The sequence below is a fragment of the Humulus lupulus genome, chromosome 2 (genome assembly GCF_963169125.1).
Source record: "Humulus lupulus chromosome 2, drHumLupu1.1, whole genome shotgun sequence".
Classification (NCBI taxonomy): Eukaryota; Viridiplantae; Streptophyta; class Magnoliopsida; order Rosales; family Cannabaceae; genus Humulus; species Humulus lupulus.
In genome coordinates, this window is record NC_084794.1 from 35444072 (window position 1) to 35460036 (window position 15965).

Below are 15965 nucleotides of genomic sequence, written 5' to 3' on the forward strand. Positions count from 1 at the left end.
CCCTATCCAAATTTAACAACCAAGGCTAGAACAAAACTCAGTTAAAACCTATGCTAAGCATTACTACAAAATACCCTTTATGAGGCACTTTTTTAGGACATGCACATAAATGCAAGTCCTTAAAAATATTTATGGAGTTTTTAGGACATTCATTGAGAGTCCTGAAAAAACACAATTTAGGACTCGCAATGAGTGTCCTAAAAAAATATGCGAGTCCTAAAAAAATCTGGGCTAAAAAATGAGTGTTTTACTTAATAATTTTAAGGACTTGCTTTAGAAGTCTTTAATACTCTTTAAGGACTTGCTTTGCGAGTCCTAAAAGCAACTGGGCTAAAAGTAATAGTTGAAAGTAAGTTATTTATATATGGTCAAATGTTTTAATAATTTTTTTAAAAAAATTATAAGTTGTTAATTTTTAAATATAATTAAAAAATAAAAACTAATAATATATCATTAATATTTTATTGTATTGTTTTTTCTTAATATAATTATACTTTGTATTTATATATTTTTATAATAATAACTATATCTTTTAACAAACAATAATAATAATAACTAACCCCATCAACCCTCAACCTCAACCTCAACCTCACACTCTCTCTCGTTCTTTTCCTCAAACCCAACCAGACCTCCTCTTTGACGGCGTGCATGGATCACGGCGAGGTGGGTGGCTGGAGGTACGATCACGACGGTGGGTTCGATGCAGAGGCAGGGGGCTTGGCTCTCTCACTCCTTCGTCCTCCCATCTCTCGCTCTGGCTGGGCTCGATGACGACTGGGGGTTCAAGGGCTTGACAGCGGTTGGGGCTCAGGGGGTTGGCTCGACGACGAGTGGGGTCCTCCAGGCTGGCTGGGCTCGACGGCACGGGGGTCTCGGGGGGTGGGATTGATCGTTCAAGGACGGGGCTGGTTGGACAGTACACGATAGCGCGGGTTCGCAAGCTAATGTTTCTGTGCTCTTTCAAATGTGATTTCAAGTTTTCAGGTATGTTTGAAACTGTGGTCGGTCTGATTTGGAATCCATGGATGTTTAAGGGTACATAATATAAATTAATTTTATTTTTGTTATGTTTTTTTGTTTGATTTTTCCATTAATATGTTGCATTTTCTTAAAACTAACTGAGGTATTAGAAATTTAGACCATAGACATATTGAAATGAACTGAAGCTTGAAGTACTGTCAAAATTGAGGGTTCTTTCTGATAAAATTTAGGACTTTTTCATTGGATGCCTAAAAAATCAGTGGTGCTAGGGAGAAGACTATTTTCCATGAATTTTTTGGAAAAAAACATTGGTTGGTATGCATTTATAAAGTAGAAATGAGGCGATTTTTAGGGAAAAAAAATGGTTGGTATGCATTTCTAAATCTATCATATCTCATTTTCAATGAATTATTGTTTTTCATTTCTCTGTTTTGGGTCTTGTTCAGTATCACGCTATTTATTAAACATTATTTCTGGTTTGATTCTTATTTGGTTTAAGTATAGTTTTTTATTTCTCTGAGAATATTGACGTTGCACACCATCTGTTTCCAAATATGTTTCAATGATACTGTTAGTGTAGCCTTATAGTTTTCTTCTACATTATTGTTTGTTCAAGCTGAATTGGGTTAATGTGAGGTATAAAAGTGACACATATTTGGCAATTGGTTAATTCTGCGCTGTCAAATTCTGATTCTTGATGAAGAGAGGATAAAACATATGTGAATGGGCTCCAAATAATTGAGAATGTATGTCCACTAAATAAAGTTGTGAATTTTATTTCATTTGTTTTGTTTTTTAGTCAATTGGTACCAATCTTAAATCTTACTTTGCAAGGTTTGAGAGGTTTTATTCCTAAAGCTGAGTTAGTAAATAAAATAAACAACTTCGGTGACTTGAAAGAAAATGTAACTTTAATTCTCAAGATATTTTTGTCTTCTTTTAATCTTGCGTACTTGTAGATTACTAGATTTCTTAGTTTTATTATGTTTGAGCCTCATGATTATGACTTCTACTGAAATATTTTTTATGCTGAACTTAATGTATATCTTTTGTACTAATAATAGATTTGCGGTGCCAACGCTCTGAATATCTTAAGCTTGCAGTATTATTTGAGGTCTGCAGTAGTACCATTAGCACTAGTTGTATAGCTCAATTTTGTGGTGTGTCAATCAGAATAGTATAGCTTCATTGTTATTTTTATGTTTGAACTTTTCTATATATAAAAGCTGCAATATTTGCTTGTGTTTATCTTATAAAAAATATCATAGGATGGGATATACGCTAATGGTAATTCCGTCTCATTACAAAATGCACCACATTAAACTATACTATGATATTGGATTATGGAATGGTGGAGATGTGTAGGAATTATTTTTTCGTATGGCATACATTATTTTTTCCCTTTAATTTCTGAAGTCTTTGATTCTTTTTTCTTTATTTCATCATATATTTCCTTAAGAGCTTCAATCCTAAAAAAATATTTCTATAAATATTATAAGAAGATGAGAAGTAACAATGGTGTGCTCTGAGTTCTTGTGACACTAGTATTACAAGCAATAACTTATAATGTTAATTCATTTATAGGATTTTAAAAGACTAACCATAAAGATAATTGGTACGTATGCCTTTACAGTAAAAAGTTGCTCTTGGATCGTGTATCCAAATTGGATCACTTAAGTTTTGATTTACAATCTAGTTAAATATATTTTTTTGTTATAAATTCTATCTTATTTTTTGCATCAACTTCATCCACTGAACGTGTTTATTGCTTCTAACTTCATATATATTTTTTCCATGTCTTTTTGAGTGTGTGTGATGATACAAGTATTGATAATAATCAATCATAAATGATTCTTATATCTCTCTGTTTTCAGTTATTGCATGGGAAGAAAAGTAAAGCATGAGGTCCCTGAAGATTGGGTCTGTGAATCATGCCAAAGTGTCAGTGACTCAGTTTTGATGGAATCTGGGAAGAGAGATGAAGTTGTCTCAATAGCAATGAGCAAGGGGCAATTGTCAGTTTCACAACTTCATTCCAAGAAGCAAAAGCCTATAGAAACTGGTAAAGTTAAGTTCATTCATTATGAAGAAATCCTTAAGCTATCTTCAGAGACCTTCAACAAGTCAAAAGGTCAGAAACTAAACATTGCATGCTACTTTATCTCAAATGCCTACTAACTCTAGAGAGAATAGGTTGAGAGATGTGGATAGCATCTACATTGCTATAAAGTTTTGACTGTGTTGAAATTGATACTCATCCTTTTCATAATTACTAAAATGATGTAGCTTTATCTTCTTACACTTGAGAGTTTGAAAACTTATTCTTTTCAAACTTAGTTAGATACAAATACATATACTTTAAAATGACATGTTGCAATAAAATGTCTGAGTTTTGAAGTTGTTCTAGATTAACATTTTACAAGTACAATGTGCGACATTTAGTTTTTTGTAGCTTCTTTTCTTTGTTTGCTATATCTATTGATAATCTTTTATTTTACATCAATAATATTTATTATTCCATTTTCCAAAAGTGAAAATCAAGTTGACAAAGAATAAAAAAAATATACACTGTTGGAGCTCTCTTTATTCTCTAATAGTTGATGGATAAGCTCAAAATCATTTTCTTATCCTTCATGAGGGGTATAATGTATGTATATCGCTTGTTATGAACCTGTGCTTCAAGTGCATTTTATCTTACTATTGGTGATGTGGACAAAGATTTAGAAAGCAATTCGTTCGCACTTACTTTTTCTGATGTCCTTAAATACTTCAGAAATAACTTTAGTAGCTTATGGAAAGTTGGATACTCACCAGAAGAAATCTAGGGATGTTATTTTGGTTCCCAAAAATCATTGTGACATTTATGAAAAGAAGGTGGAGAGTTCAACAAAAAAAATCACATTTATGCTCAAGAGCTGTTGATCAAGGTAGGTAACTTCTATTTAATAATTCTTAACAATTGTATCATCATCGGTTCTGCATCTTTCTTTTCGTTTGTAAATCAAATAAAGAAAAATCCATTTTCTACATGTAAGTGATTACATCTCAGCTTGACTTTTTTTTTTGCATAATATATTAAGGTGGTGTTCCTAGGATCATTTCAGAGAAAAAACATGCTGCCCCATGCACAAAAGAGCCTCTAACAAAAAGACAGCATGTATCTAGAAAAGTTGGAATTTCAAATAAAAGATAGAGAAGAAATTAGTCAAATAACCATGCACATTGTTGCCATCATCACTTGATGTTAGTGCAGGTAAAGTAATTAATTGGTATGAACTGTTCCTGCGTGATTATTTGATGTTGTGGTTTTTGTATAAACCTATTGGTTCTTAAGATGTTCTGCTGATTAAATTAGTATTGTAGTTGCCTTTAGTAATTGTGCAGCCTATGTTTATGTAGGTGGTAAAACTAAGGATGTTCAAGGTGACCTGCCAAATTTCCCACTTAGTTTTACCTTGTATATCACATATTTTCCCGCTCCGGATGTAACTTGGAAGTGGGTAACTTATCCTTTAATTTTATTTCTTTAATTATTTTTTCTCTTGAAAATTCTTGAATTTCTAATAATAATAAAAAATGATGATGCTGTGAAATCATTCCTTGCTTGAAAAGAAAAATGCTCAGGCAATTTTTTTTTTTGGTGTAGCACTCCTTTCTTTAAGGAATACTCAATGCTTCTCTGTGACTGGCACTTGTGGTTGTAGTTTTGATAGTTTTTCATGAGGGCCTCTTTGCTATCTTTGTTGTTCTCTGTTTGTAGTTTTATGTCTTATATGTACTATCTTAGTCTGAGGCTGTCTAGACTGTAATACAGTACGGTGATTTCTTATCATCTTTTTTTTAATACAATCTTGTTTGGTTGGGATTGAAATGATAGTGTTTATATGAGAATAGAAATAGAATGGGAAAGAAATATCAATTATTTTGTTTAGTTGAAATTTTGTTTGGAATGACATGGACTAACATTACTTTGACCAAAATATCCATATGCAATTATAACTATAATGTAATATGATTTTGTAAGCCGAGTAAATTAAATCTTGAAATTATATTTTTGAGTAATTAATAAAAAATTATTTTGTTGTATTTTCTTTTGAAAATTTTAGAAATCTAACATATATAATACATTTTGGACTCTCAAAGGGGTATTTTTTTTTTCTTTTTTTTTTAAAAAAAATCAAGTCCTAAAAACATTCTTTTAGGACTCGCAACGTGAATCCTAAAAAATTACTTAAAGACACTCAACCCGATTTTTTAGGACTCGCAACGCGAGTTCTAAAAACTTACATAAAGGCACTCAACGAGAATTTTAGGACTCACTTAGAACTTTCAACGCGAGTCCTAAAAAACCTCAGTTTTTAAGGCTCTCAAATAGAGGACTCGCAATGCTAGTCCTAAAAATTCTTTTTTGTAGTAGTGCAAAGAAATTCATAGAGAAATTAGGTTGTACAGCTTACCTTAGAAATAATTTCGACCCCTGAGCTAACTCCAAACTTGCCCCTAGCTTGATTCCTCAGTTCCCAGCCCCAAATTTCAGAGTTCTTATCAAAATCCCAAAAATCTTCACAAGCACAATGAAGAGAGGAAAGAAATGAGAGAGAGAGAGAGATAGAGAGAGAGAGATGGCTGATAGACTGCTATTTTTATTTTCTCCATCAGATTGTTTCTCAATTCACCTAAGTCTATCCTCTAACATCAACAAAAAGTCTAAAAAGCTCCTAGGTCAAGACCTTTCCTTTCAATGCCCTCAAGGGTAAAACGGTCATTAGCCTCATTTCCCACTAATTGCTCGAGTAGTCCTACAAATTCCCAATTAATCCCGAAATACCCAATTTATCACCAATTAACGACCCGTTACCCCATAAATCCCAAATACACACTAAGTTCCCGAAATACCCCTAGGCTCACCCCGAGCCGGACATTTGACCTCGTTGTGACTATTCTGCTAATCCGCTCCGTAGGATCGCCTCAAGCCGAATATCGTATCCACATAATAATGTGGTCTCAATAATTTAACACATATAATCACATTTATACCCTCACTGGGTCAAAATTACAAATAAGCCCTTATTAACAGGAAGGGGCCTGCATGCATATTTAATGCACATATATTCATATTACCATATAAATCATGTATGCCACATGGTCACACATTTAATCAATTAATTTCACATATATATCCAGTTATGTCCTCCTGACACACTAATGAAGGAACTAAGCCTTATTAGCAAATATGAGACGTTACAGTTAGTATGCCAAAATCTTAGTGAAAAAGTTTGGGCTTGATAGTGTAAAACAGACAATCAAATTAACAAAAGATGATAATGGAGTTAAGGTAGATCTCACCTTATATCGCAGTATGATTTTCAGTCTTTTGTATCTCATTGCTAGTAGTCCTTATATATGCTATAGGGTTGGGGTATGTGCTAGGTACCAAGGAAATCCCATGGAGTCTCATGTGACTGCTGTAAAAAGTATTATTAGATATGTTCACAGTACTCTAGAATATGAGATTTGGTACTCTAAAGAAACAAATTCTAATCTTGTGTGTTTAGTGATGCCGATTGGGCAGGTAATGCAGATGATAGAAAAATCACAAGTGGAGGGTATTTCTATCTAGGAAATAACTTGGTGTCGTGGCATAGCAAAAAGCAGAGTTCCATATTGTAGAGTCCCATAATGTTTACTTAGTTAGCTAGTTAGTAGTAGTTGTAGTATTTTAGATTTCGTGGATTTGGTTCAAACCGGGACTTAGTTGGAAACTCCTAGCAATAGTTATGGATTTTATAAGTGTAACCTATAGTTTAAGAATATTAATTATAACATAAGGTTTGATTAATATTTCTGGTCATAAATATGATATTTATTATAACCTAAAATTTAGGTAGATCCAATAGGATTATGACACTTGTCATAAGCATAATTATTAAGGAATTAAGTATTTTAATGATAAAATAAGAAAATATAAGCTTTAGTATTCACCAGAAACTGTTAGGGTCGTAGTTTGACTCAGTCAAAGCAGTTATCCAACTTCAACTTACGCTAAAAAAGTGCAATTACGTGTTTAAAATATTCACGTATGCCGATATATCGCAGCTGGGAGCCGATATATCACCTGACGAAGGATACGGAAAACACGTTGACGTTGCACAAATGGACGGACGAAGACTCAGGACTAGGGCAGAGACGATATATCGCCACATAGGGGCGATATATCGCCCTTAGAAACATTTTTTTTTATATATTTTTTTGTTTTTAATTTTAAAAACAAGCCTTAACTACTTAGACCTACCTCTGAACGTTTTGACCGAGTCTTCAGCCTCTGATTGATGAAAATTCAATTCTTTTTCATTTTAAAATCATTATTTTATTCAAATCAAAATGGGGTTAGTTTCACCCCTTACCTCTTTAAATAGGACCTAGTACCCAGCCCTTCCCCTCACTCTTCAAACTGTGATCAGAGACTCCAGGGTGCTAGTGATTCCATAGAGTGATAAACACTTGGGTTGGGAAAAAGCTTTGCCATTCTTAAGCTTTATAAAATACTTGGGAAGTGAGGATTAGTGTATTTTGGTATTGAAGTTAGACCAATCCTTAAGGTCAACTAAGGTACTCATATTCTTTAAGTCCAGTGCTTTAAAACTTTTTAGTTTTTCTTTAGTTCCTTTTATTCAGATGCTAACTTTTGATATTGATTTTTGACTAGGTTTTTGAAACTTAAGGATCTTTCTTGTTAAGTTTCTTTTTGAAGGTTTAGTTCCCACATTTATTCTTTACTCTTTAGAAATTCTCACCATTATTATTGTTGGTTTTAGGAGTGTTCCAAGTCCTGCATTTGTTCTAAGAAAATCCCGGTTTTGGTAAGGAAAATAGGATAGATCTTGTATGTTTGTATGATATGTTATGTTATATGTTATGTCATCTTATGTTGTATGTTAAACTTATGTATATTATGTTTATAGACCTAGGGTATATGACTTGTCTAGCTAGCAATCCCCAATAATTTATGGGCATATGACTTGCTTGGCTACAAATCTATTGGGCATATGACTTGCCTAGTTAACAAGCCCCAAGTAGTATAATGGCCATTGTAGTATTATATGACATATTTTTATAGTATATGTGGTTATGATATAATTTATGTATATGTTTTATGTTGTTAGAAGTTTTCCTTGCTGGGCATTAGACTCACTCCTTTACTTTTAGTTTGATGCAGGAAAATAGATACAAAGGCGGAAGGATTCTTGGAAGCTGGCATGTGTGTTGAGGTGAATGGAGTGGATGGGCTGCGTGTCGATTCGAGGACGACGTTATTTTCTTTAGTCTCTTAAAATCACGTTTTTATGTATTTTCCGCATTTAGCTTTGTAAAAAATTTCATTTAAAGTTATGTTTTATTTTAAAACAATGAGCTTATTTATGTATTACAAATATTATTTTAAAATTTTCAATAAAGTTATGAATTTTTCTCATGTATGTTCTCTTCAAAGTAGTAGTTTTGTCTAGTAGGTTTAATGATCTATGTCTTAGAAATAGTTGGGTCATTACACATATCTCTTTCTACAACTGGTCGAGTACGTTGTTGTACTCGGTTGTTATGGATGAAACAAATGATGGCTGACTATGGGTTTGAACTAGATACTTTAACTATTTTTTGTGACAACACCAGTGTAATAAATATTTCTAAAAATCATGTTCAACATTCACGCACAAAGAATATTGATATTAGACATCATTTCATTAGAGAGCTTGTTAAAAATAAAACATTGATTTTGGAATACATTGAGACTTACAAAAAAATTGTTGATATTTTCACTAAGTCCCTAAATTCCATTCGGTATGATTCCCTTAGGAAATCCTTGGGGGTTTGTATCATGTAATTATTTGTTTTCTCATGACCATCCTAGCTGCTTATCAATTAAATATACACGTGCTAAACCATTTTCAAACGTTTTCAAAAAAATTGTGAGTACTTTCTATTATATTAATTATTTATGATATATGACATGCTTAGTTTGTTGGTTTCAAAATAAAAATTCATTCATAATTTATTTTTGGGAAAAATGCCTACTAAGAAAGCATTGAGGAAAATTAACAAAATTTCTTTAGTTTCGGGTTCCTCTGGGAGAATTGAGTTACCTATGTCAGTGCGTGAAAGCCAGCTTTAAGTAAGTTGAGCATGTGTAATTAGACCTGTGTAGAGGATACCCTAGCATTGAAAAGGGCTAGCACTGGTGTAGTGTAACAACATCTCCTTTGGGTACTACAGAAAAAGGCCAAAAATTGCAGCATGGGCAATGACCCTACTTTTTACACTTCACACACAAATACATGTTCTGAATGAAGAAAAGTAAAAATTGTAAGCCTCATCCTCTATGTTAATGTTTTCCCTAAAAATATTTTGTGCTCTTGAAAATTTTATTTTTATTCTAACACTCTCAAGCATGTTATATAGATCAAATAATTTTTCTAACATTATCTATACTCATTTAATTTTTGTTCGGTTGGTTATTGTTTTTCAGGTTTCACATTTTGTTAGCAACAAAAGGAATTATTATGGTCATAATATATATATAACGAATATCAGAAAATAAATAAAAAATGGAGAAGAAAACTGAATGAATTTTGTGGGGTATTTGAAAATCTTGCTTGAGCTTTTTCGGTCCAATAGTTTAATTGTTATTTTTTCAACATTCTCTCTAAAGTTAAGATTGTGTGAATATTAATTGTTTTTTTTTCTATAAAAGGGCAGTTGGCAAATAAAATATATATCTTTTGTTGGCTTTTTTGGTTTGGTCATAATTAAGAAAAAAATTCCCTTTTTTCACTCATAATAAAAAATGAGTAACTACCCATTTTGTTTTGGCTATAACCCATGATTGGCAGCCACTCCCACGTTCACTCTTCCACTTTCTCACTTTATATATTTTTTTTTTCTCTTGTGTTTTTCTTGTTTGTTTCTCTTGGTTGTCTACTATGTAGGAATCCATGGCTCGAACCAAAACAACTGGAGTTCCCAAGCCTTCTGCCGCTGCTACAAGTACCTCTGCCCCCATCAACTTCACCTCCATGCGGCTTCCCCTAACTCCTCCGTCAAGACTAGGGCTTGCAAAAAGAAGTTTACAGTGTCCATAGCCTCGCCCTTAGTGCTTGCATCTCTTTCTCCTGCTCCGATGGCTCTACCCACGCCACCATCTGAAGAGGTGGTGCCTAGTGGATCCCTTCCTTCTGAAACTGAGACACCTGATGCAAACTCTAAACCATCAAATGTTAGGTTTGCAAAATCAAAAGCCTCTACTTATACTTTACAACAAATTTCAAGTCTGTCACCTGCTTCCCGGACTCGCTCCAAGTCTAATGCTTTTGGTTAAACGACAGTAGTGAAGAAATGGGGAAAACATGGAAAAACGTCTCCGGCAAAGAAATCCCCTCCAGCAAAGAAACTCAAAGTCACTCCGCCTCTGAGTTCTTCCTCTGAGTATGATCCTTCTTAAGACCTTTCTGGTAAAGGTGCTTCTCCTTCTGACAATTCCAGTTCTGAAAGCCCTAAGAAGTCAAAATCTGACCCAGAGCTTAAAGATTTAATTACCTTTGAAGAAAAGGTTGTTGAATCAGAAGACAGTTTTGATGCATTAGAAATTCCATCTGAACCTTTTGACCATGTACCAGAAACTCTACCTTCCGAATCAAAGGGGGAAGAAGCCCATGACTTTTCCTAGTCCAATTTCTCATAAGGTTCTCCCCAAAACCATTGGTTTAGGTTCATCTTTTGTTCCTCACTCTCATCATTTTTGCTATAATGATCATGAAAGGGATATATTTTATTATGGAAACCATAAGGTTATTTGTAAAAAGAATTTTGACCTTGCTGCTCATAGGGTATTTGGAGTGATTGGTTTATTGTAAGAAAGAGAATGGTTAGATTATTTACAAGGCTATTCTGGGTATGTTGATCGTATTTTCAAAGATTTTTATGCTAACATTACTGATGATTTTCTTAATCATAATTCCTTCATGTATGGAAAAGTGTATGTTCGGGGTCATTGGTTTTCTTTTACAATTAAAGATATTGTTGTTGTCCTAAATTTTCCTATTGGTTTCATTCTGAATACCCTTTAATTTGATAAGGGCTTAATCCTTTTGGAACTTGTAGGACAAAAGGAATCATAGAATCCAAGCACATCACTCTCCATTACTGATCATACATATACCTATGTTGTGCTTATGCATTTTTCTCTGTCCAACTGGATGCCCTCATCTAATCCAGTTGTTGTGTCTCAAGATTTGGCATTCTTTTTGTTTAAGATCGGTTTTGGTGCTCAGATCGATCTCCCCTCCTTGATTTTGGATCAAATTATTTCTTTAAGGAAGGAAAAAAAGAAGGGGTTCAACTTCTTGTTTCCACAACTCATCTTTAAGGTTATGTCTTCAGAAAAAGATGTTTTGATGCCAAATGAGTGTTTTAAGGTTCCTCCTCCTGGTGCTACATTCAAACCACTTAAAGGGAAAGACTAGTCTTCGAAGAAGACCAAGTCTGTGGTGATTCCTTCCATTTCCACTGCCACTGTTGGTGATAAATCTGGTGGTGATCCTGAGTCATCAGAAATTTTTGTTGTCAAAGCTCATCTTGACATGGTGAATAATCGACTTGGAACCATGGATGCTACTCAACGAGCAATCCTTGCTCAGCTGTCTGCCATATCCAAGGGTGTTTAGTTTTTTATCCTGCTTTATTTTCAGTCTTGTTAAGTTCAATGTGTCCAAAGAACAGGTTCTCATGTCTTTTGTTTTTTATTTTCATTACTTTGGCACCTTGATAGACAAAAAAGGGGAGTACAATTGGGTATTTTTTTAAATTGTGTCTTGTTAAACTTTTCTCAAAAAGTTGACAAATCTTATCTTTGTAAGTATGCTTGTTTGCAGGGGAAGTTCTTCATAACTTAATTTTTTTTCTAACAAAGTGTTTGCTGAAGGTTTTGACCTCATATTGCTAAACTATATTTTGTCTAAAAATTTGCCAAAGGGGAAGATTGTAAAATCCTAAATTGACTATCTTTTTATTAAATATATATATATTTTTCTATTTAGCTGTTATTTTCAAAATTCTATCTTGGGTTATTAGTGGATTTTGTCTCTTTTGGGTAAGTATGAATTCTATATTAAGTGCATTTTTTATAATCAAAGTTTCCATATTTATTTATGGCAACTTTGTCTATAATAAGCATGACTCATATAGTATTGATCACTACATATTTTTCTTAATTTATTTTATTTAAAAAGAGGAAACTGAAATATTCTTTGTGCTCAAGTAAGTTAATTTCGAAATGAACCTAGTTTGGGTTTAAGAACAGGTTCGTCCATTTTCTAGATGCTACAGGATGATTCTCTATTACATTTGGAATATTTTGTAGTAATTATGTTTGAGAGTTATTTTTAGAAGCTATTTGATTTGGCCTGATTGGGATCAAGAACGAGATTGGCCTATCTTAGGGTTTCCTAAACTCTATAAATAACAGACCTCAAGAGCAACTAATCCCACATCTTCACCATTCTAACGTTCCATGTTTTTTGAAGAGTTCTTTTATATGTAAAGAGTAGTCTTTGTCCAACTATCTCTTTGTTGGTTTGTTTGGCTTTGTGTTGTTTATTCTTAAACAGGTCATAAAGCTATTGAACGTGACACACAGTCTTCGGGAATTTTTTTTCATAAGACTCACTTCAGGAGGAAGTGAGCAATCATCAAGATCAGAAGGGATTTCATGCTCTTGGTGTTTATCAAAATCAGATTATTAAAGTGGAGTACTTCAAGGTTGCGACAAAGATTTAGAGGGAGTCTAAACTTATAAAAGTCAATTGCTTATTGTATTCTTGAGACTTTACTAATTAATTTTGTCTCTGGGCGTGATCGCGTGGACTAGGTTTTCCGAACCACGTAATAAACTTCTTGTGTCATGTTACTTTAAGTTTATATACTTTCTATTCGTATATTTTAATGCATCAACATTCTCTCCTGATACATCAGAATATTTGTTTGATCAAACAATTATTTAATTGTTTCGCATTAATTAAATTGCTTGTTATCTTCAGTTGGTAATCCTAAAATAAAAACAAAATTTCAATAATCAAAAGGGTTCTTTTTTACTATTAGTCATTAGAGTATTGTGATCAGCATTGATTGCTACTAATGTCATTCTGAGGTAGTAGTATTTTGCAACCTTGGAAAATTATTGGGTGTTTCAGAAGTAAAATATCGTTTGATTGCCCCCAAGGTGTTCTAAAATCAACAATCACACTTATAAATAAATAAAAATGTTGGACTTTTCACTTTTGTCAGCACTTTTTGAGAAAAACACCGACAAATCACATCTTCCCTAGGGAGGTGCATCAAGAGACGTAATGCACTTTTCATGTCAGAGAAAGAAGACATGAAATCCTTATTTTAAAATAAATATAAATGTTTTAGATTTTTTTTAATAAAGGATTTTATGTCTCCCTAGTAGAAGCGTAAATGTATTTTTTATATAAAAAAAACTGACAAGATTCACGTCTTAAAAAAAGGAACATTTCACGCATTTGAAGTCTTGGATATTACCCCTAATTTGAGGCTCATTTCACGCATTCAGATATTACCCCTAATTGGCCCGCCGACATTGGATATTAACTCATGTGCAAGACTTATTCTTCCTATTACCTCAAACTAGACATGAAATCTTGTCTAAGTTTTTTTAGGTTTTACTGCTATTGTGCAAGACATCAAATGAAGTCCCCTTATTTATTTATTATAGTAGTGTTGCAATCACGTGACATAATAAGTCTAACTTATTACCTTGGTGACGTAATAAACACCTCATGTCATACTTCGAGAGTCATGAATACTTCTTTTTATAGTAGTGGTAACAAATGCATGACATTAACTTTAAATTAAACAATCACTATAAGAAAATTGGGCAATCTTATTCACTCAATCTCGACAAGCCCGTGTGTGTCTGCCGAGATAGCCTTCAATCTCAACGGTCACCCACAGGGTCGGTGAGATTGACCTAGATATTAACTAAAAGAAGGCCGCTCGACAAGCCTAATTGGCCCGCCGACATTGGATATTTTCAGGGCCCGTCGAGATAGGCCCCCCAAAAATACCCAAAATGAGCCTCAAATTAGCCCCTCTCATTTTCCACTCATTTTTTCTTTTCTATCCCTGTCTATTCTCCTTCTTCTCCATACCACCCTCCACATACTCAAGTTTTTGGGTCTTTACGTACTCAAGTTTTTTTGCCTCCAAAATCATCATTTTTGGGTCTTTACGTACTCAAGTATTTTTGCCTCCACTTCATCAGTACTTAATCAAACATCAAAGGGGGCTTTGTAGAGTCCAAGAACTTTACTTAGCTAAGATAGAAAATAGTATGATAGTATTTATAGCATTATCTTTGTAACTGTGGATATTTGGTTCAGACCGGGAATTATTTGGACACTCATAGTAATACTTATAGCTTTTCTAAGTTTAATCTATAGTTTAAGAATATTAAGTTAACCTAAGGTTTGATTAATGTGACTGATATTCAGGATTATATTTATTATACTATAAGGTTTAGATATCAACCAATAGGATTTTAAGCACATGTTATGAATGGTGATTAAGGATTAAGTATTTTTGAGGATTAAATTTAATAAGGAGTAAAGTTTGAATGTTATAGGGTCAGTCAACAGCTTTGAATACGTTGAGGGCTTAGTCAAGGCTGTTTACCAAATTCAAACTTAGATAAAATTGTGTAATTTCGTGTTTAAATATTCAGCGTATGCCGATATATCGCAGCTATAGGGGGCGATATATCGCAGCACGTAGATACGGAAAACACGAATCGATGGACGGTCGCCTCGGGAACAGTGGTCCAGGCGATATATCGCCTATAGGGGGCGATATATCGCCTCCACCAGCATGTTTTCAAACACTTTTCAATTCTTTTCCTTTCAGTCATTCAAACTCCTTCAACAGTCCAGCATCTTTTGAATGAGTCTTCAGCCTCTGCTGAACGATTATTCAAATGATTTTCACCTAAAAAGCCATTATTTTTATTCAAGTAAAATCAAGATACTTTCATTCCCAAACTCTATAAATAGGACCTAGTACCCAGCCATTAATCACCTTTTACTCTAAGTTCAGAAGCTGCAAGTGCTAGGAGAGTGTGAGAGTTAAACACCTGGGTTTGGGAAATCATAAGCTTAAACATCATAAGCTTATCAAACACTTTGGGAAGTGAGATTCTATAGTATTTCGGTTGTGGTGTAGATTGGTCTTGCAATTCTTTGAGGTAAACCCAAAACTCTAGTTCATTTGATTTATGATATGTTTCCCTTCTCTTAGTCTTCTACTCAGTTTCCTAACCTCATTCTTATTTTGGTTAGGGAATCCAAGTTCTTAAGCACATAAGTTTCGGTAAGCATGTTTCTCAATGGTTTAGTCTTCCCATTCATTTTCATTTCTTCTTCTTCATAAGACTCACTCTTTCTCATATGGTTTTAGGAGTGTTCCAAAAAGTCCCAACTCAGTCCACATATCCCGGTAACTTGGGTAAGGAAAATAGGATAGAATCTACATGTTCATTGCTTATGTTATCTTATGTGTTATGTTATGAAATATGATATGTTATGAATATGTTATGAATGTGTATGTTTGTAGGCTTGGGCTTATGCCCTATTTGACTAACAAGACCCCAAAAGATTATGGGCATATGCCTACTTAGCTAGTAGGACCCCACTAATCTCATGGGCATAAGCTTGTTTAGTCTATGGGACCCCAAGTAATAATGGCCATTATAATAAGTGTATTAAGTGTTATGATATGTCTTTATGTTTACGAAATTTATGTTTATGACTATGTGTTAGATTTTCCTTGCTAGGCATTAGGCTCATTCCTTTCTGTTTTATGTGCAGGAAAATAAGCTTTAGAGGCGATAAGATTCGTGACGCTTAGAGGATGTGTATCGA

At 33.7% G+C, this 15965-nt stretch overlaps 1 protein-coding gene across 8 annotated transcripts; it reads left to right on the forward strand.

Moving 5' to 3' along the window:
* Positions 1-575: 575 nt before the first annotated feature.
* Positions 576-8452, forward strand: LOC133817662 (uncharacterized). Of its 8 annotated transcripts, none has more exons than XR_009885625.1 (6): positions 576-984; positions 2856-3112; positions 3755-3908; positions 4062-4234; positions 4381-4477; positions 8188-8452. XR_009885625.1 is itself a non-coding variant. In XM_062250242.1 (3 exons), exons 2-3 carry the CDS (start codon positions 2863-2865, stop codon positions 3901-3903), a joined length of 399 nt encoding a protein of 132 aa, XP_062106226.1. In that variant the 5' UTR covers positions 576-984; positions 2856-2862; the 3' UTR covers positions 3904-3909. The 8 variants fall into 8 exon arrangements, 1 of the variants encoding a protein (XP_062106226.1); XR_009885624.1 differs by lacking the exon at positions 8188-8452 and adding an exon at positions 4628-4841; XR_009885627.1 differs by lacking the exon at positions 4381-4477.
* The last annotated feature ends 7513 nt before the right edge of the window (positions 8453-15965 follow it).

Coding starts and splice junctions, on each gene's coding strand:
- LOC133817662 (XM_062250242.1), top strand. CDS start 2,863: ATGGGAAGAAAAGTAAAGCATGAGGTCCCTGAAGATTGGGTCTGTGAA. Junction 3,113..3,754: donor GACCTTCAACAAGTCAAAAG/GTCAGAAACTAA, acceptor TAAATACTTCAG/AAATAACTTTAGTAGCTTAT.